Source organism: Nesoenas mayeri (assembly GCF_963082525.1).
Source record: "Nesoenas mayeri genome assembly, chromosome: 4".
NCBI classification, from domain to species: Eukaryota; Metazoa; Chordata; class Aves; order Columbiformes; family Columbidae; genus Nesoenas; species Nesoenas mayeri.
The window spans coordinates 24102643-24124194 of NC_137540.1; the positions used below are offsets into that span (position 1 = coordinate 24102643).

Genomic DNA, 21552 nt, shown 5'->3' on the forward strand with positions numbered 1-21552 from the left:
ACGCAAGGAAACAAATAAGATATGCATAATTGATAGGAAACAGACTACGCTGAGTGCTACACCAGGCAAGAATACCACTGCTTTCCAAATGCTATTTCAAACACTGACATAGTGGTATAGTTGAGCTTCGGAGATAGCACAGCACGTCAGCCAGAAATGCTGAAATTCGGGATCAGTGTAGCACTGGTTTAGCACCAGCTAACTCGGGTCCCCACAGGCAGGGCTGCTCTCAGAGCTGGACCCTTGCATCACTGGTGACACAGACGATGCCTAAGGAGCATCCTTAAAATGCAAAATCCCACTTCTGCCATGGTTCAATGGTACCCAGTAAAAAGCCCATGAAGTAAGAAATAAAAAATTAAGCGTGTGGTAACCATTTCCTTTTACTCCAACAATGCAAAGAATCAGATCAAAGACCAGAAGGTGCTCAAAATAGCATTAGGGAAGTATTAACGTGACGCCCAGCGGACAAAGAGGAATCTGTGTTTTATTGCTGAAAATACATCTCTTAAACAAAACACCAAGGGCGTGAAACAGGCAAAATATTACCAAAATAATTCAGACGCTTGAAACAGGCAAATTCACTCTCTGAGGAAACATCTCCAGCAGCATCCAGGATGGTCATTAGAGGAGTGACCCCCAGCCTGGCATGTAGCTATGAAGTGCTGCTTGGCTGGGGAGGAGCATAACTATACAAAGGCATTTAAAGACTTGCCTTGCTTGGAAGCTCTTTCATTCTTTGCTGACTACAGAAGTTAACTTGATTTACGTGAGGCAGCCTGCAACTACAAGACTCACTGAAAACAGCCCCGTTTCCCACCAGCCCATCCTTCAGCAACCTGCTCCCAGCCAGACACAGAAGCCAGACCCAGGTGAGGTCCTCCCGGACCTCATGGGGCTTGGTCACCTGCCTGGGGGTTTCACCTCCTCCCACTCGAGCCAACGCCTGGAATCATCCTGGCAGAGGCAGCTTTAATACCCAACCACGCTTGTGTGGTGCACTTACCTCTGTGAACATGTCTTACTGCCTTCCTACATGGCAGGGGAGATTTCCTGTTTTCATACATTCCCTTGTCAGCCCTAATCAGTGTCAGTAGGTTGTGGTGTCTTTTGTGCTGGCGGTGGCAGCCCCGACAGGAAAGAACTTTTAATCTCTTCCCTTGCACCAAGCCATGAGAAGCTGTGAGTGCTCCCAGGCATAACTCCCTTGGCTCCTCTCCGAAAAAACGTTCTCTCAAGCACACGGTTGCTTAGCAATATTTGCCTTCCCCCTGTACAGTTCAAATTGGCAACATCTGTCCCTCCGGCGCTTTCCACTTGTGCAAGAAACAGTGCGGAGAGTTTAAAAAATCTATAGACAGGTTGGTGGAGGACGTTTCGCATGAGCTATTAGAGCTGCTTTGGCATTTTATTGCTGGTTTATTTCCAGCCTGGATAAAATGGGTGGCTTCTTCCAAAGGAGAGGCACAAAAGGGAAAAAAAGTCTTTTGCACCCAGTGGGACTGCCTGTTAAATCAAATATAACAAGTAGCTTTTTCTGTTTACATAATTACATCTGCATGCTATGGATTGGTTAAAAAAAAAAAAAAAAAAAAAAAAAAGGCAAAACAACAACAAAACCCCAAACCAAAACACAGCACTACCATATAATTCTCCACTGTCCACTGGGATTGACTCTGATTTTTCCTAAGATACTGCATGCACATCAGGTGAGAGAAAACAAGAGAAGACAAAATCTGTTTATGTATTTTAAAATGCAAAGGCTGTATGCAACCCCGAGCCCATCACCAGCAGCTCTCTGTCAGACCCCCAAACTGCTCATGTCTGTGAAACCACCCCAAGGAGTGGTGATCAGGGTCTGTGCCTCTGGATGTACCTGCAGAACAGCTGCTAAAGTAAAGGAAAGGAGAGGAAAGAAAAAAGAAAAAAAAAAAGGAAATGTAAGAGCAGAAAAGGTATCAACTGCTTTTGCTTCTGAGAGCCAAAGAGGGTCATGAAGACACAGGTCAAAGGACACCTCTTCGGGCACTTAGTATAACAACAAGCAGCAAAGAATCCTGTATTTGAGCTTTCTCTGGCTGCAGTTCATTTCAGCTCACGCTTGCCACAATGCATAAGGGTTACGAGAAAGGCCTCACGCTGCAACAGCTTTGGATATTTACATGCAAGTTATTAGGGATGCTTTCTGGGAATGGCATAGCTCGGTTTAAGTCCTCATAGTAAAGATTTGTTTGTTTGTTTAGGTTTTTTTTTTCTTATACAAGACAGTCAGAAAAATCAAATTGAGTTAATCAGACTAATGCTATTACAAGAAACTTGAATATTAAAGTATCATTATATATGCGTGTGAAGAAACTATAAAAATAAATTCTTTCGTCAAGTGATTTTTTAAAAAGTAATTACAACCCCCTATTCTCCTAGAAATGCAGAATTCATCCACTTGCAAAGCTGCAAGCGAACACCCCAATGACTCCCAACATCACTGGCACCAACCACTATGCCCAGTGACAGGATACTGGTGGAATCAAAGTTCAGTTTCTTCTAAGCAAATGACTTGTGCCATGTTGAAGAGTGAGTGCCACCCCAGACTTAGGCACTTTATGCCACAATATAAACCCCAGTAACAACTCCATCCTGGTTGTTAAAGAGATGCTTCTAAGGGGAAGTCTGACGAATGGCTAGCTAACTGTACACTGTGAAAAGCTGATGGATACTTCAACCTACGGAAAAATAACTTCAGGAGCTGCCACCACATTCAGTCCCCTCACCTCACACACCACACCCATCTCACTGCTCGCTGGCTTGGTCCAGCAGCAAAGGGGATAGGAGAGGAAAGACTAGGAAAAATCAATGCAACATAAATGCATGAGGAGAGCAGGGAAAGAGGTAAAGTAATTGTGATTCATGGTCTCCAACAATATATTTATCCTTTTTTTGCCTGTTTCACTTTATTTTAACAGAGGGAAAGATACTGCAGCTTCAAGGCTCCATTGAAGCATGAAGTTTTCCATAAAGGTTTCTAAAATATGACCAACTAATGCAGTGTAGGCTGCAGACAACCGATGGATTAAGTAAGCTGTGTCCAGGACAGAAAAATTTTCAACTTAAAACTCCAGAGGTATTCTTAAATCATAAATCATTTTCAAACAAACCATACACATCTCACATTTAAACAGATATCAGGTCAGAAAGAGAGCTACTCGTCAACCTTTCATTTTAACACGCTTATCGCCCTAGGCTAAGATAAAATAGTCTGTCAGGGACTGCCTAACATCAAGAGCAATGTGGACTTCCAAAAGAGTGTGGGCTTGTTGGTTTTGGGTTTTTTCCTTCCAGAATTACATCTATAACCAAAAAAACCCAAAACAAAAACAACACCAGACACCACACACAAACAAAACAACAACAAAATAATAAAAACAAAACGAAACACACCATTATTTACACCTCTTACAATCAAAGACCTTACCACTGCAAGATGGTGGAGTCTGGATACCAGGCAGAGAAACTGATGAGGCCACCACAGTCATGCCCTCCTCCTCCAAGACAAATGTCTGGCTTTACTTTTGAAACTGGCAGTGATAAGCTGTCAGTGGCTGTGCTTTGTTTGGAGCTCATTACCATGCACATCGTCTGCCACCTCTCCCTGCCATCAGTGCTTGCTTTGAAGTCGCCTTGTTGGAAGGTTTGGCTGTCATCTGCTCTTTGCCTTCTCCTCAGGCTTTCCAGATCACTTCTTTTGTTTATTAGTCATAATATTGGGCAGTAACAACCATTGCATTAGCCGTATGAAATGCCTCCTGTGATGCTTCTGTGGTTGATCACAACCTCCTTCGTGATGTGCACCCACAAGTAAGGAACTCGAGGTCTATTTTCACTTGCTGCTTCTTCCCCATAACATTTCCCTCTTTGATATGTCACTATATGAGCGTATGTTACTCTGTTCGCACAACAGCTTTGCTCACCAGCAGTCACCATTTGAGACCCATATGACGAATAATCAAAGATAACACTGACACACAGTTTTCTTGTTTCCACAAAGACTTTTAGCAGGAGTGTTAGGCAATTGCTACAAACTATTCCTATCTACACAACGTTTGAAAACAACCACTTTGGTTTAACAAAACAGTTGAAACCAACCAAACAATCCCTCCATGACATATCATCCCAGGAGCTGGTAATTCTTCTCCCTTGCAAGTTTACTGTCCCAAACAGGCTGCTTCACAACCAGTAATGATCATGCACTAGCAGCACCCTCCTGACAGTCAGGGAACAGTTTCCATTCCCAAACTAGGCTGTTTAATCTATTTTTCTGCAGTCACTCCCTTCATTGAATTACTCCTTTCCTTAAGTTGCTATCGAAGCAGCAAAGACGTGCTGCAAAGGCACAGGCTGCCTCTGCATTTAAAAGATCTGTGCAGAAAATTTCATCCAGTAAAAGAAGTGGCAAATAATTGTTTCCAATTCTTAATTTTAGGAAAGCAGTAACATTTGTCATTTGCCCAACTAAAATGAGACTCTTTGATGTTCAGAAGTAAATAAAGCTGTCTATAATGTAGCCATCTGCAAGGTGCAGTTTGATGCTTGGTTTCAAATTCAGAATACTGTTCAGGGTCAAGTAATATGTCCTCCTTCTGCTGAAATTCAACTTCCAGCAGCTCTGGCAAAGGACTTTACCATGATCACTGGATGGGTAGCAGATGTTCGAGCAATGACAGCAATGGTTAAGCTTTCGGGGTAGAAGATGGGAGTCCTCTGGATGAGCCAAAAAAAATTCCTTCAGAGGAAGGAAAATACCCAGCACACAACTCACGGTGTCATGGTTTTACTCCTGAGTTACGTCAACATAACTTTTACAGTCAGTGAAACCAAAACGATGATACTTCTCAAGACACATGATTCCAGGTTCCCAGAAAGAAATGCTACTTCTTTTAGACAAATGCTTTACTGGAAAAAAAATAAGTCAGGCCTCCAAACGTTTGTAAAGAACTGAAACAGAGACCGCAAGCTTCAGACTAAGCACAGCATGCAGACAAGCCCTGCAAGTGTGATTTGGGTTTGCTTAAGCAATTATAACACAAGGAAAGCATCCTCATATCAAACTCTTGCAGGACAGACAGACTCTTCAACAATGTTTTCAGACACCTTCAAGTGATGTTTCCTTCCCTCCTTGCTTCTTTCCTTCCCCGGGAAACACAGGCAGCAGCAGCAAATGCCAACAAACAGCACCACAAACTCTGTGCTGTCCCTCAAACCACAGCTACCCTAACCTCACTGCAGCCCCAGCAGCACAGCTACCTTCCTCTCACTCTCTCCAGCCCATACAAACTCACGTAGTTGGCAACAGACAATTACAGCTTGAAAAAGAGTTAGGAAACCTCAGGGATCCAGCAAAACCATCTGACTGAAATTTTCCATACTCGCTCACAAGGCACTGAGCACATGCAATTTAATGCTTTTACATACTTAGGCACTTGTCCCGATCCACACGTTGCTGCTGCCCTGAGTTTCAAGAATATTAACCTGACAATGTCAAGTGCTCAGGAGAAATGTGAGAATTTGTCATATATACGTTTTGCGATTTGTTGTGCTAGACAGAGCTTGACAGAGTAACTTACAGCACTTGCTGGTTTTCCCCCTCAATTCCAAACTATTGCTTCTTGTTTCACTTACCAGAGCTCACAACGAACACTGTGCTATGAAGACAGAGTTATCAATTACACTTTTTCCACATAACTACATCTGTTTCTATGGACAATTATTCACTTACCTTCGTAACTGTTGTGTGTGTTTGTCCCCATTGTACACAGGAAGGTTTGCAAAATTATTCTTACATACTCTTGCTGGATGTGCATTTTACTCATTGACATGCGGCCACCGATATCAAATGGGTTATTGCAGAAAAGAAGTGGCTGTTTACATACACAACATTTAACAAGCACTAATTTTGTTCTGCACAGCAACGGTGACAACAGAAGTGCTCTTAAGTTCTCCTTAAATTCAGCTTGGTGGCTCCTGACTTTGCAAACTGCAGAGGACTACAGTTTTCTTTTGTTGGGTGTTTGGGTTTTTTTTGTCTCCTCTTTTTAAAAACAGCACTCTTCACAGTTACCAAAGAGAAAAGCAACGGTCTAAATGCTGTGCTGGAATCCTAACTCATTCTGGTAAGGATGGCTGATCACACGCCCTTCATAGGAAGAACAACAACCTAAAATACCTCAACCAAAATACTTCCCAGTGATTAATATGCTGTGGCAGCTAATTTAAACCCAAGTTGCTTGCAGCACTTCAGATGACACACTAACTTCTAAAGTCATCTGGAAAGATGCAAGGCAGTTTATGTACCTTATCTGTCCTGCTCTTGCTCTCTGCAGGATTTGAAATCCCCATCTAACTACTCTTTCTCAGTCTCCTGTTGCTTTGCAAAGTGATGGATTTACCAACCAAATTTGGACAAATGTTCTGCAATGGTGCCCACAGACACTCTGTGGAGGGAAGCTGGGCTTGGTTTAAGCCAAGGAGCTAAGCCCATCCATACCTGATGGGAGAAGCTGGCAAGGACTCAACCACTCTCCCAGAAACCCTGTTTCTTGGCATCTTCTCCTTCCCCTCCTCACCACACGCTCCAGGCGGATGCAGGTTCCCTCTTCCTTTCCTCACACTGACGCTCCCTAGTTGGACTTCCAAGCAACAAGAACACAAACTACCCAGCTCTGGTGGCCTGAGGGCTGAATGGAGCACTACGCATTATTCATCTCTTTTGAAAAACAAAACAAACAAACAAAATCCCCTAATAGTATTTTGCAGAAAAGCCAAGCCCACACCTTGGAGCCCAGTGAACAAGCAAGGATCTCAAACTTGGAAAGACTTGCAGCTGAGTCACTAGTTGAACACTGGACCTGAATGTGCCTTCTCTAAGTATCACAAAGAGGAAGATGAACAAGCTAATTTATGACTTCTGCAGTCTGACACATGAACTCTGAACATCAGAGTATGGTTCAACTGAAGTAACAATACAAGATGTCCTTTTGGCTTTTGAACCAACCAGCTGCTCCTTGCCCCACATGCCCTCACCCTTCAGCTCTTGCAGAGCGTGCTTTGCTACAGAGGCAACAAGCAAACATTAAAAATCTAGTAGTAACAATTGTCATCAGTGTTTGAACTGCTTCTTTAACAGTCACATACCAACAAAAAACCAAATTTGCACACTGAAACAAGGAAATCCTTCTCCAATCACATAAGGCAGAAAAAAACCCCCACATCACTAATCTCCATCCTATTCAATACGTGACAAATAGGTATAAGGTTGGTAGAAAGAAGATGATAGTAGCTTAATGCTAAATATTCTTGTATTCATTAGGTATGACCAAATGGCATCACTATATATATATATTTTTCAAGATTTTCATTTTTAAATGAAAATTTATTTCTAGTTTACAGGGCACCTGTCTGACCACTAGTGCCAGAAGAAGAGCTGCTGTGAACAGAGGTCAATGAAAAATTATTTATCTAAAGTGGACTTTTTATTTTTGTCATCCAAACTTCTTTCTAGGTAGTTATTTCTATATACTATGCACCAATCATGTTTTAAAGGGTGACTGTTCATAAATGTGTACTGAGTGAACAGAATTTGGTGACAGCAATCCCATTTTGAATGCAGAGATCTTTGTATGTACCCTGTGCTTCAGGATAATACAGTATTACCAAAAAGACTTAATATGTCTGGGCTTTTTAATTGATTACCAGTAGTTTTGGGTTTTGTTTGTTTTAAAAATTGGTTGCTTCCCTATTTGCTTCCTCATTTGCAGGTGAAAGAGGAGAGTCTCATTGAGATAAAAGGAGCTACTTGCTAACTTTATGAAACAGCTAGAAAAACAAAGCCAAATCTTCAGTGAGCATCAAGTCCTGTACATTCCTTCAGACACTATGCCCTTGGTAATGCTTTAAGCTTTATAAACACTCTCTCTCAAGACAGCCTAACTTCATCTTGGTGGTGCCATCAAGCCAATTCCCTTGAAGACATCACAGTCTTTGTCAATAGAGGTAATACAAGGATTGCTTTTGGTGCTGTGGCTCTCCTAAAGACATGAAAAGAGAGAACAGCTTTAAAAGCATCTTTGTTTAGGGGCTAGTCAGAGAGGTAAAACCTGGCACATTAAGAAAAGGAATACATCTAAGCTTCACGTATGTTATATTTTTAAGTCTTCTCACAGTAAGTTTGGAAAAATGCCTTAAAGAGAAGGGGATGATGTTTGAAAGTGAAGGTTTTTATTTGGGGAAGAGGGGAAAGAGCCATTCAATGTCTTTGTGTGAATGCAAAGTGAGTCACTGCACAGTTATCCAGTGGATTAATTCACTCTACAGTGAATCTGCTTGTCTATTCAGACTGGAAGGCTTAACTTGTCAGTGTTGCCATGAACAGAAGCTGTCAATAACGAATTCACAGCTGCAGGTGACATATGCCTTAGAAATTCAATTAGCCAATGCGGTAGAAGAAATGGCTTTCCCAAATGATGTCAAGGAACATCACGGGAAAAACTGTATTGTGGCTGTTCAGTATAACTGAGGCCGAAGAGCATAATAAATGTGTAAAACCATGCTCCCGGTTTCTGGGAGGAAGAGAGAAGAGAACAGGAGAGTTTCTGCTGGCCTAGACCTATTCACTGTCAGGGTCACAGGAGGGCAGGAGCCTCCCTGCAGCTCCTGTTTCACCAAAAACAAAAGGGAGGCCCAACCTTTCGGCAAAATACCCCCTGATTAGCCTTCCCAAGATCCCTCCTTTGGGTGAGTCGTTCACCTCCACGCAACACACCTCACTGGCTGTTTCCCAAAAGCAAACCAGCCCAGCTCTGTTCCCCAGTCACCTCTCATCCTGCATATCCAACACACAGGGAATACACCCAGGTGTGCAACCATACTGGTTCTTCCTCTTTGCTCTCCAGGCTTTAGTGCTGAAAGATGGTATCATCAAATGGATGTTAATCATTGAAACCAAGCAGAACTAAATATGATAACGACAAGCCTGACACAAGCAGGAAGTCACAGATTTTTCACTAGAGCTTACAGAGCCATTACCCAAAATACCTGCACACAGAAAACAGTCAGAGGCCACAGCTTAAAGATACCTACCTCAAATGAGGATCATTCAGCATATTCACAAAAGGTTTCATTTATCAGCTTTGAAATGGACTAAGTATATAATTAAAACCAAGGGTTTGGCTTGTGCAGAACCATTTCTTTCATTAGCTTTAATTCCCTTTTTATTGTTTTCTTACTCTGCCACAGATCCAGTAGCACTCCCACACAGGCACAGGTAATGCTACTTGGTAATGCTCTGGCAGTCCTAGGATTTTTATGGGGATTTGGATTCAGAGTCCTGTGCTCAATGGAAAGTGACAAAGAAGTTTCATTCAGCATACAGCATCATAGATAATGCTGTCCTATCTAAAAATCAGATTAAAACACAGATACACAAGATGACATAAAAAGCACAAAGATGGGAAAAGAGGATGAAAATAGAAATAGGACCAGGAGAGCTGAGAGAAAACAAGGAAGTCTCACTTCTGAAAAATAAGGATGGTCTCTCTCAAAAGAAAAAAAAATAAAAACCCTACACCCAAACCAAAGAGTTTTAAAACCAGAAATGCCCTTTATCTTTTTGGCAATGAGTAATGCAGAAGGTAAGGCCCTGCACTGCTTTACTTCTCCCCCAGGAGTAAAATACCCAGTCAAGCAAATAATGAAATGCAGACCACACTGCACTTCCTATTTTGAGGAACTGTGCAATGCCAAACCTACTTCAAAGCAAATGAAGTCTCTGAGCACAAAAGTATTTTCACAACTTCTCAACAATGTCATTTTGCCAGTTTCCTCTCATTTTCCACAAGAAATGGCCTACAGTTATTTGCAGCTGATCAAATAATCCTACACCACCCTTTTCCACAGAATGTAGACCACGTCCCCCACCCTCCCTTTTTATTACAAAGGCAAAACAATTTGAAAGCTATCTCTCTAGCTCTCCTCACCCAGCTGCCTTAGGCCAGTGCCGTGGGATCCCACATTCCCCTCGTGCACGGCAACATTCTAAGAGCTGAAGGATGAGTGTGGCAAAACTGCCAAAAGTACCTGGGAACTGAGTGCCCCCAAGTTTGCAGGAGGCTGAGCCACAAGGCTGGCAGAGTCTGCGCCGGTCCCTCAGCAAAGCTGAAACAAGGGGCATTTCCTGAACAACACACACGCAACAGCACTGCTTCTCCTCTTCAACTGCTCTACCAGCATGAGCTTCAAGCTGCTTTATCCTACGGCAGGTCTGAGAAATCCGAGGCTTCTGCCTCCATCACACATGACAAATCAGATAGGAGATCTTGGGTCAGCAAAAAACTGATGGAGTACAACAAGGAATTTTGCTGTACCAAAACGATTATAAAGGAAAGAACTGCTTCTCAACTGCCTGGTTAAGAAGCTAGTATGCTTCCAGCCATTCCCCTCCTTTAAACAACACACCTGAAAGCCACTACATTTCACAGCACAGCCCAAACACAGGTGAGAGATGCCTTCTGAAATCTTAAGAAGAGCCTTCCCAAACACTCTGACTACTGCCCTTTCCTTTTCCTCTCCAGTGAAAGCTAAGCCAGCCAAATCTAACCCAGGTCAACTGTGCCAGTCTCTACCACACATTGCATATGATCTCTAGCCAACTCAAGATCCAGGGAGAACTCTACAAAATATCTGTATTCTCAGAAGTTTTCTTCTCTCTAGTAAGAGGGCTACTTATGTAAAAGAACAACAGCATCATGTTCTGAACTGCATCTGCTAATCTGCAATTCCCCGCACTCAGCCTTGCTGCAATCAATTCACATGTCTCAACCTGGAAAAGAGCAATCCAATGACCAAAAGAACAGAATGAAAGATGAAAGAGCACCTGAAGACAGAAATCTGACTGCAGCTTGAAACCACAGATTCTCACTCAAGATGGAAATCTAAGCCCCAAAACATTACTCATTTATAAACAGGGGGCAGATGAAGAAGCTAGCATTTCCCTTTCAAGAAAATAACAAACATGAGGAAGAAGCTGTTCTCAGATGAGCAGGAAGAACCAGAGATTTACATGCAACACATTTTGGTCTCTGGCCCAAGTGCCACCTCTTGACTGTAACAACTGCAGCTTTCCATCCCACACTTTTTGCGATTCCCTTCTCAGTCCTTAGTGGAGAAAGGACAAGTGTTACAGATATTACAGAAGGAAGGTTTACTTAAGCTCATTGCTCGGGCTGCTTTCTGCTGATAGGAACAAACATGCAGCAGAGTTCTGCTCATTTTGCTCATGGTTGGGACAAGACAGACATTGTCTTCTTTGCTCGAGGGCAAAATTTTACACAACTTTTAGCATCTTGCTTATCATTGAGAACTCCACCTTTACACTGAATTTACTTAAATCTTCAGAACTTGCTCAAAAGGTATTTGGTGAAGTAGGAGACAGAATGGTGTCATGTTTCCTGAAGAAGCTGGGCTAAATCCATCTGGCAGAAACCTAGAGAATGTTTCTTATCCATATCAATATTTTCCTGACGGTCTAACGTGAGATCTTGCAAACTTACTTAGGAGAACCTTCTGATGTTCATGGTCACTTATCAGAAAGTTCCCAAACCTTCAGCCTATCGGGTGACCACAGTCAGCTGTCCCAATATTCAGTGAAGATTTGGGGCCTCTGTACCCCACAGCACTCAGAGTACTGACACTCTGCATGTCCCAACTGCAGGTGCTTCACCACTTGACCTTCTCAGAACATCATTTCCCCCTTCTCCTTTGCAACAATCTTACACAGGCAAAACAAAAATCTCAGCAACTTAAGTAGTTTCTCTAACCATAAAACTTGCTGAAGCCTCACTGAGAAAACCACAGAATCATGACAATCATACCAAATAGACATCTTATCCAGGTCAGCAAAAGTCACCCTCAAAATGCACTTTCTACAGGTGATAACACGCACACAGCCATCATTGCTTCTGGTGGCCTCTGCTCCTTAGTGACCTGTGCTTCCACAGCTGAACTTACCCTGCTGTGAGAAGGGACCCCCCAACAGCTGCACTCACCTCTATGGGCTCAGAAGGGATTTTCAGTTTAGATAGTTTGGCTTTGGCGTTCGCCTTCAAATCTGAGATCTTTTCATAGGGTTCTCCATGGTATTCCTCTGGCAGATGTTTGAGCTCTGGTGATTCAACTGGCGCCTGATCTTGGCCATCCATTGGTCTGACATAGGCAGTTGGTTTCTGCTGCATTGCACTGGTTTTTGATGGTAAAGGCGGGGGAAAAGTCTGAGAGGAAGGCTGAGTGGTGCTGGTCAGTTTAACAGCTGAGTTGTCCCGACTTTCCTTCTCCTGTGATCCTGCCACTAGGTCCTGAGATGATTTTGTTTGACTGTGGGTCGGCCCATGACTTTTGCTGCTGTTCTGTGACCTGGAATTGATATGCTGGCTGGAATGTAGAGGTGACAGAGGGGCCACTGGAGAAGACAAAGATGACAGTAATGGAGAAAGCGCCAGAAAGGAGGCCTGCAGTTCATTAGGACGACCTTCACCAACTGCACGCCTGTCATTTCTCTTGTGGTGAAAGCCTGCATGACTTTCTTGGCCACCACGATTGTGTTCTTGACCTTGGCTCTGACCATTGGATAAGCTGTGACTCTTGGTGTGCAAACCTGAAGCTGGTTCTGTTCTGGACTGTGCCTTTTGGTAGTGCATGGAGTGGCTCGGAGGGGGAGGAGCTACAACTGTAGGTCCCATGTGTGGATGTCGAGTTGTGCGGTGGAATGAAGATGTTAATGTATGGCTGGTCTTTTCAGGGAAGTATGGGTGATCAGGCTTTCCATGTGGAATCAGAGGAGCAACATTTTTTGGAATCCCTATGAGATTCTGATGGGATCTGTTGCTGATAAGCTCCTTGACCTCCTCATAATTGCCCAGCATGTTCTGAATTCGGCTTGACAACTCATCTTCCTTATTGGTCTGCAATAGAAGGGCAGGGGAAATTTAAAAAGCAGTGACCCTCCGTCCCAAGAGACCCAGCTCAGGAAGAGACTTTCTTCAGGATCTTATTTTAATTACCATGCATCAAGTTACACAAGATCACATTGATCCTGCAAGCAGTCTCTTCAAAACAAGTGTGACTGCTCTAGGCAGTATTAGCTCTTCTGAGCCAAGGTTGCAGGTGTTCCTGCACTGTTCAGGAGCACTAACATCAGACCAGTTTGTTCCAATCACAGCTGCAGACAGCCAGCCAAGCTGCTCTTGAGTACCCTCCCTCAAAACCCCCAGACTACAGGAGGCCCCCGAATCACCCTGCTCAATCCAAAGCCCACACTGTGTTTCCATCATCTACAGAGCTTTAAGTATGTACTCTGATGAGCAGATAGGAAGATGCTGTGTTTCCATGTATCCTGCTCATCTCCTATACTGTACACAGAGGCCACAGCTTCGACCCCAAACCTCTTTTCTCCTCTCCCTCCACCACGCAACCCCCTACCATTACCTTGTAGGGTTCTGCAAAGAGGGGAGTCTTCTCAGGGAATATGTCTCTCTCTTGCAGAGCCTCCTGATTACGCCTCTCTTTCTCTCGAATACGCAGCAAGTTTCTGTCCTCATTGTACAAGCTTTAGGAAAGAGAAAATGAAAGGAGGGTTAACACTTTACACCAGTGTTATCAACAAGTATATACTTTGTGCAGAAACTGTGGTTTTCACACAACAGTAATGCATTGAGCACGAAAGTAATTTCAAAACCCAGAGAATCCCCTATTTTGAAGGTGTTGCCACTTTCAGAGATTAAACTTTACCTACACTATAAACAGGCTTGAAAACTTACCCTCCACTTTAAATGGACATTTGGAAGGCTGATTACTTGGCAAATCATGTAGCTGCATTTAAAGCAATCATATAAATGTATTTAAAGTGTCAGGAATTTGTAAAACACCTGGTAGAATCTCTCTGCTTCACCTGAACCACATACACACGCAGTCAACTCTGTCAGCCACATATCAAAACAGCAGGAAAGCTGTGACACAACAGGCACAGGATGACTTCATGGAAAACCAGATCCTGGAAACCACAGCTCCTCTGTAAAATATTAGTGCAAAATAAGGGAATCCATTGCTCTGATATTTATGGATGTTTGGGAAGAAAAAATGTGCAGACACACTATGCAGATGCAGGTATTTCTCTCCTCTTTATACTCTATTGCATAGCCTACTACATACGTAGAATTCCTATACACTTCTTCGTACATTCAGCTTCTCAAATGTCCCAGTCTGGAAGGGAAGAGCCTTGTTTTCCCCACCAGTGACATTTTCTCAAATACCATACACACATAATAATCTACTGAAAGTTTAATCACCCCTAAAGGAGAGGTAGACAACTGGCTTTGCTGTCACAGTTAACCAGGAGGCCCGACCACTGCAGAGAGGGCCTCCTGACTCAAGGGGAGCTCTGGAAAATGGCAAACTTCCATATATGGAACCACAGCAAGGATGTACTTGTGCCACTAACACAGAAAAACATATTCAGAGGTTAGACTATGCACATTTAAAATAGTTTCCAACTTCGTTAGGGCTGAACTGTTTCCAAACATAGCAAAACAGAAGTATCCAGTAAGCTCTATGTGCCCCACTTCTGCAAAAAATGCAAATAATTCTAAAAAAAAAAAAAAAAAAAAAAAAAAAAAAAATCAGTAAATATACTCAATCCTTCTGTTACAAACTATATAATAGAAACATTTTCCTCTGTGCATCCGATGTCATGTTGCATGTGAGCAATTTCTTGTCTATAATCGGTTAGTTGGTCCGTTGCCTAGTGTGTGCAGGGGAAGATTCGTGCAGCCAGATATGACTGATACCAACTGCAGAAGACAAAATATTCGGAGCAACTCTAAGGCAAACTAGAAGAAATCTTGGCTACATCTACTACTTGAAATTGTATGCATGTGAGTGGGGTTTTTTTTAAGGGAACGCATTTCAACTTGACCGCATTTCTTAAACAAATCTGTTCAAATTATCTGGAAAATTTTTAGTGAATGAAGCACCATTTTCCAAACATTCCAGGAAGTAAAAAATGACCCTATAAATATTTTTTATACAAACTTAAAAAAAAATTCCCTTAACAAAGCCTCAAAAGATGGTTTTAACAGCTAAGATGCTGGCTTTTAGTGTGAAGGAAACATCTGAAACCTCCTCTTCACCAATTTGTGTTTGACAACACATCACAGTTTCAGGAACACCAGCACCAACTGTAAAGCAAACTTTTAAAAATTATTTTTCTATTTTAATGGGCACAATTTAACCTGGATCAGCTCCTCTTCACCCACTGCTCCCCAGTCCATTTCCTCCATGGCCGCACAAGCACTCAAGCCAACACAACAGGGAGGGCAGAGGAACAAAACCACTGCCCCCGGTGGCAGTCCTGGCTCCTTGCTGTTTCCCAAGCCTCTTCCACCTGCAGTCAATATCTTCCCTTCACAAATTCCACAACTCTCTTGCAAGGAGTTCTTCTGATCTGGATTCATCAAGACTCTTACAGCAACTCGGTGCTCAGGTTCATCTCTCCCTTACCCACACCTTGTATTTTTTCCTTTCAAAAGCTTATAAACAAAAAGCTTAATTGACAAAAGGATAATTTAAAGTTGGTTTTAACCCCTCCTCCCGGCACTGCCAGGAGACAGGATCTGAGATTACAAGCATAAATTCACACACAATGCAGGTTGGCTTACTCAAGCCACACGCCACCCATTTACTTCTGTTTCATCACAAACTACAGCAAGTGGGCAAAGCAGAAGACACACCTTTCAGACATAATCCCATCTCAGGCTGGAACTGATTTTCTACAAAAAACTTCTCACCATTTCCTTGAGCATCAGCTGATTTCCCTGTCATGTTTTTCTCTGTCAGTTCTTCAGCCACAATTTTCATCATTTGACAGTGGGACACTGAGGAAATCAAAAGACACAAAGGGGAGATCTGCTTTTTACAAGTGTGACAACTGTGTTGAAGGGAGCAAAGCTCCTTCTGCCCCTCAGTGTCTTTTGATACACATAGATATTTTGGCCTGCACAACACTGTCAACATGTCAGCCCACCCTGTTACTATTTCTGTCTTGATCCACACCGTGAATACCAAAGCACTCAGACCTACACAGTAGTTTTTAATACAACTGCAACACCAAATAAATATATGCACTGCTTTTTTTTTTTTTTCTCCCTTCTCCCTAGTACTTAATAAATTATAGTACTTATTAAGTTACTCACAGTGTTGGCTGGGGTACACAGTACACACAGAAATTGTGCTAGCTTTCCTCCAAATAGATTTTGTTACGGCACTTTGCAGATTGTTGCTGCACACACCAGATCTAGGCCTCCTAGAGACAAGCTGCTGAGCTGGCAAAGCTCTGTGCTGAAGCCCAAGATCATAAAAATAAAAGTGATTTTAAAAGCTCATCTACATAACACGAAAGGACAAAAGCCACAGCCAATCTATCTGTTTTTAAAACGGATTGCTTTAAAATGAGGCAATCTCATTTTATCTTCCCAGGTAAGAGACTAGATGACTCTTTCTGAGGAGATGGAGAAAGACATAAAAGCTACAAGGTCGAACACAAGTCTCTTGGGGAACACTTGGGGAACAACTTCTCTTTTCATAGACCTATTCCTGACCTCCTTAACCACCTCAGTTACCTTTCAAAAACTCTAACGTCACAACTGGAGTATACCGCAGCACTTTACAATCTGCATTACTATTTAGTAAGGCACATCCAATAGGACTTGAAGATCTTTCAAGGTGCACTGCCGTAGCAGTGGTCGTTCCTGTAAAGCACCAAGGACTTTGAGTATCAGCCCCCGCACACTCTAGGAGTCAAGCGTCGTACCTTGTGATGGCTTCCCTACCCCCTGCTTCTCTACCTTTCAACAGTAATACAAAATACTCTCCCCCAATCAGCTCCTTCACATAAGATTTATGACCAAGTAGATAATGTAGACCAACTTTCTTAAAGCAAACAAACAAATAAAATGCACAAGATACTTTAGATGGAAGAGCACTGAGAGGATGAATCACTCCACACTGAGACTTTGCTGCAAAACAAACAAGTGGAAATTCTGACCAAGAGGTTTTGTGTTTTGTTTTGTTGTTTCAACTTGCAGAGCCGAGGAGTGAGCCAAAGCCCACTGAAATCAGCAAAAACTTCTTATTGGTTTCAACGGACTTTGTGTTGGGCAATGAGAGTGTGTTCTTCAGTTATGCAAAACAGGCCTGACCTAGGGCACACATGAGTAGACCTCCTGCAAAATGAAGGCAAGTCATCATTTGGACAGTACATATCAGCTCAAGAAGTTCAGCTTCTGCACCTTTAAAAAAAATTTTTAAAACTCACATAACACCAAAACCAAACAACCCTCAAACATTTAAAGCTTGAATTCATAAATATTAACCTTGAACCAAAGCCTTAGCACAATATTACTACTCATTTATTTCATTCTCTTTACCACAATCTCTCTTAACAATGACATCAAGTCTATTAAAACAGAACATGGGTGTACACATACATGCACAAGCAAAAATTTACTGGAAAGAAGGCAAGAAGAACATCAGTTTGACGTGTTGGAAGGATTAGGGAAAACCTCACAGGCTGTTTTCATTTGTTTTCCCGGGATAAAATCTGCTATCAGCACTGACTGATCAGTGTTCTTGTTTTATATCACATCTTGCTGTAAACATCTCTACTATACTCCAACTTAGAGCAAGAGAAGCCCATAACTTGCAAATTTGAAAAATAACAGTAGCAATTAAAAAAAAAAAATTAAAAAGGCAATATATTATGACTCTGCAAATTGTTTTCTACTAAAACACTATGCTACGTCCATGTGGATTACGGATATCCTGCTATTTCTAGGCTGGCAAGCATCCAAATTCAGAGCAATCAAGCTGTTTTCCTCAGAGGTTCTGATTACATTCAAACAAAAGAAAAACACTAAACAACCATAACTTGTGTCTCTTGCAATGATAATATTTACGGTGAGAAGTAGTTCTCTTTCCTGTATGTATCCCAACACTGAATATAAAACATCTTACATGCTGCTTGCTGCAAAACCAGCAGCTGTAACACATCTAAAGGCCTTTTCTTTCCCTGAACCTTCCTTGACCCCAAAGCTCTCTCCCCAGCAATAAATTCTTTCTAAAGAGCGTGTGAAGAGAAAGCGAGGAGGGACAGAGGGGAGGGGAAAGGACAGCACATTTTGCCATAATGCCATAAGTGCTCTCATGGTGACCAGTGGCCCAAGCTGCTGGCCACGCATCACTGACAATCCAGCCAGCCAGTCAAGAGGGGTCATTCCCCTCCATTTTGCCCTTCAGGATTGCCATACACCCTTTGCCTCCCTTTCTGAAAGGGATCAAACATATGCTTGTGAGGACTTTTCCCCTGGCTGCAGTGCACTGGGGGAGGTACAGTTTTAAAAGCAGAAGGATTAGGGAATAAACACCAAGTAGCTATGCATTTGCTCATGCAGTTGAAAGCACCTGCCCTCCCTTCTTTAAATTACAGACAAGCCCTTGAACTACCCGAAGACAACAGCTAAAACTCATTCTAATTCATGTATTTTATCACACAGGTGCCAAGTTCCTGTGCACACTGCCTCATCTCATACTGAGAGGCTTTTCTTAAAAAATAATAAAAAATAAAGTTGTATTACACTAGATGGCATTCCTAATTCAGAGCAGAAGCGTCTGCAGTAAACTGACAAGTCCACTTTTTTAATGCAAGCCTGTAGTTATCCTTCTCCAAACATATCTAGAGACACTGCTTCAGTCTGCCATCAACCAGGTGACTTATGGTATTTGTCCATACGCTTCTGAAAATCTGGGTTATGCTGTAACGTACCACTACATGGTTTTCCCCAGATTCAGTGTTAGGAAGCCAGGCAGAAAGCCCTGGAGAACCGCAGTGGGCTCCAGCCCTGCGTGGAGCCGTGCCAAGGGGAGCGGAGGCCTCCAGGGCCTGCCAGGCGCCATGACAGGAAACCCCGGCAGCCACAGCGCCAGCCAGGCTCCAGCACGCTCTCCCTCACCTATGTGCTGACCAGGACCCAACAGTGCCAGTGCCAAAGCTCCTCTCCCTCAGGAACCTCTCCAGATCAGCAGATTTTATATCTAGGTTTTCCTAGCACAAGAATTCAGAGGGGGGGGGGAAAAAAAAAAAAGAAACAAAACCCAAAACAACACAACACCAAACCAAACCAACAACAACATAAAAACCCCACACAACCAACCACAACGTTTCCTCCTCCTCTGGAGACATTCAAAACCTGCCTGGACACATTCCTGTGTAGCCTCATCTAGGCGCTCCTGCTCCGGCAGGGGAATTGGACTAGATGATCTTTTCCAACCCCTTACCCTTACATTCTGTGATTCTGTGAACAACCCCAAAACAAACCCACCTCCAAGCTCTTCCTCACTGCTTTGTGGAAATGCTTTGGGCAAACGGGACCTCCAGGCTCAACACCAACGTGCCAAACGCACAAGGAGCTTGGGAACTGTAGGGCTCCACGGTCTCACCCTGTCCTTCTTCAGAAGGGAACGGTTCAAAAATTGGGAGTTAAAATAGTGCTCCATGGGCAAGCTGGGCTGTGCTTGACATGTCACCAGGCAAACCCAAATACCCCCATATATTCTAACAGGCAGATGAGACTGGATGTCTGCCCTGAAATATTAGTTCAGTCTTGATGATCTTCAAACATGCATAAATTTATGATCTCTTGAGCTCCAAAACAAGTAAGCATATGCACAAATCTCCCCTCCTCTCCCACAAGAAAAAAAAAAAAAATCATGCTTTCCTGCACACTGAAATAGTAAAATACTCTTTGGCTTAAATCGGCACATGCTGGGGAAAGTAGTCCACTGGTTCAAGTAATAAGAGATTTGGTTCAGAAAGTTACGCAAAGCACAGACCCCGACTCACAACATCACCCAGGCTTGAATCTATAATAGAAACCTTAAAAAGACTGGTTCAGTGACATGATAATCTTTAGTATGGAGTTTCAAATGCTGATATGTGATAATCCAGCCCATGACAACATTTTCAAAAAATAGAGCAGTGCAGAAAGAAACTCTGTCTCTCCTCTTGTCCTCTGTGTTCTCCGTATGAAAATAAAATGAGAATAAAAATCTATTTCATTTTTTATTGTAATAAGACCTGTTGCTGGGTCCAAAAAGGAATTATCCCAGCAGCAGGGAAGGGGGTGGAGAAATGCAAACACACACAGCGCCCACTTCCTTCTGAATGCACAGAACCTCTTCCTCTGAAACATTAGGAGGGAACACTTCCTTTCAGTACAACTGCAGGAAATCACAAATTTATTGAAGCCCTTTTGTCATTAAAACAGATCCTTTTTTATCATGAGAAGCTGCTGATCAACTTTTCTCAAGATTGAGACATACATTCTTGTTTAATTTGAAGGCAAGGCGCATTGCCCCCCCAAAAAAGATCAAATGGAAATTACACAGGATGCACTAACAGCCTCACTGCAGTGCCTCAGCTGTGCTGCCCTGAAAGTCTTCACAGAAGAACTGCCACCCATTTATACAGACAGGATCACACCTACAAACATTAAATATGCAGTTCCATTCATCTGCTTGAAAAGAAACATGGATAAACGTATGGCACAGAAAGGTACCGTGCAAAACAGATGTGCTCGACTCTCACACTGTATCACCTAAGCAACTTGCCTGGCAGTGACTGTAAGACAAGCAGATGAAAGCAGGACATTAAAGTTAATATTAAACAGCATCACAAGTGCCTCATCCCAAGGTTTCCTTCCTTTCCTTTATGGAAACATCATCAAGTTATGGCTTGCTGGATATTTTTAAGTTCTGTTTGTTTCACATCAAACGCTATTTCATAGAACATACACAGTTTGAACAGAAACAAATGATAAGAGGAAAACATATGGCAGAAGTGCAACAGATGGTACAGTTAGTCAATTATTTTCTGCATCATCATCAACCAGCTTTGGAAAGTGCTTTCCAAAAATACATATCTTCACACTGGACAAATCAGTTGGAACTTGTTTTTCAAGTTTTTGCTTCCTCTCCCTCCTTCAACTCAACAAGTGCATCCAATCCTGTTTACTGACTGCATGACAGCAGCGTTAGACCGCTGAGCAAGGCCTCACAGTCTGTCTGTACTTCCACAGTGACTGCAAGAAACCTCCTGGCAAGTAATTTTGAAAAAAACCAATGTTCCAAGAAAATCCAGTACTGCTGCAAGCTTTCCTTCAAACCATATGAAAAACATGATGCTGAATACACCTCTTCCTATGTTTTAAATACATGGCTCTTTAGGTTATACCAAAAGGCTGATGTGGAAAATGGCTGGGATGTTATAACAGGCAGCAGGGGACTGCCAGTTTGCTTAAGCAGAAGCCAAGTTGGCTTTTGCCAGAAAAAAAACTCTGTTCCACCTATGTAACGTTAAGTATCTTCTCACTCTGCCTTTTTACAGTAATCTTTGGGTTTACT

At 42.6% G+C, this 21552-nt stretch overlaps 1 protein-coding gene across 1 annotated transcript in view; it reads right to left on the bottom strand.

Annotated features, from left to right (window-relative positions):
• AFF1 (ALF transcription elongation factor 1) overlaps window positions 1–21552 on the bottom strand; it is a 103539-nt gene that overhangs the window by 57681 nt on the left and 24306 nt on the right. The window contains exons 2-3 of the mRNA XM_080343533.1: window positions 13528–13648; window positions 12093–13004 (exon numbers count right to left, since the gene is read on the bottom strand). Coding sequence (XP_080199659.1) covers window positions 12093–13004; window positions 13528–13648 — 1033 coding nt within the window. The remainder of the gene's footprint in view (window positions 1–12092; window positions 13005–13527; window positions 13649–21552) is intronic.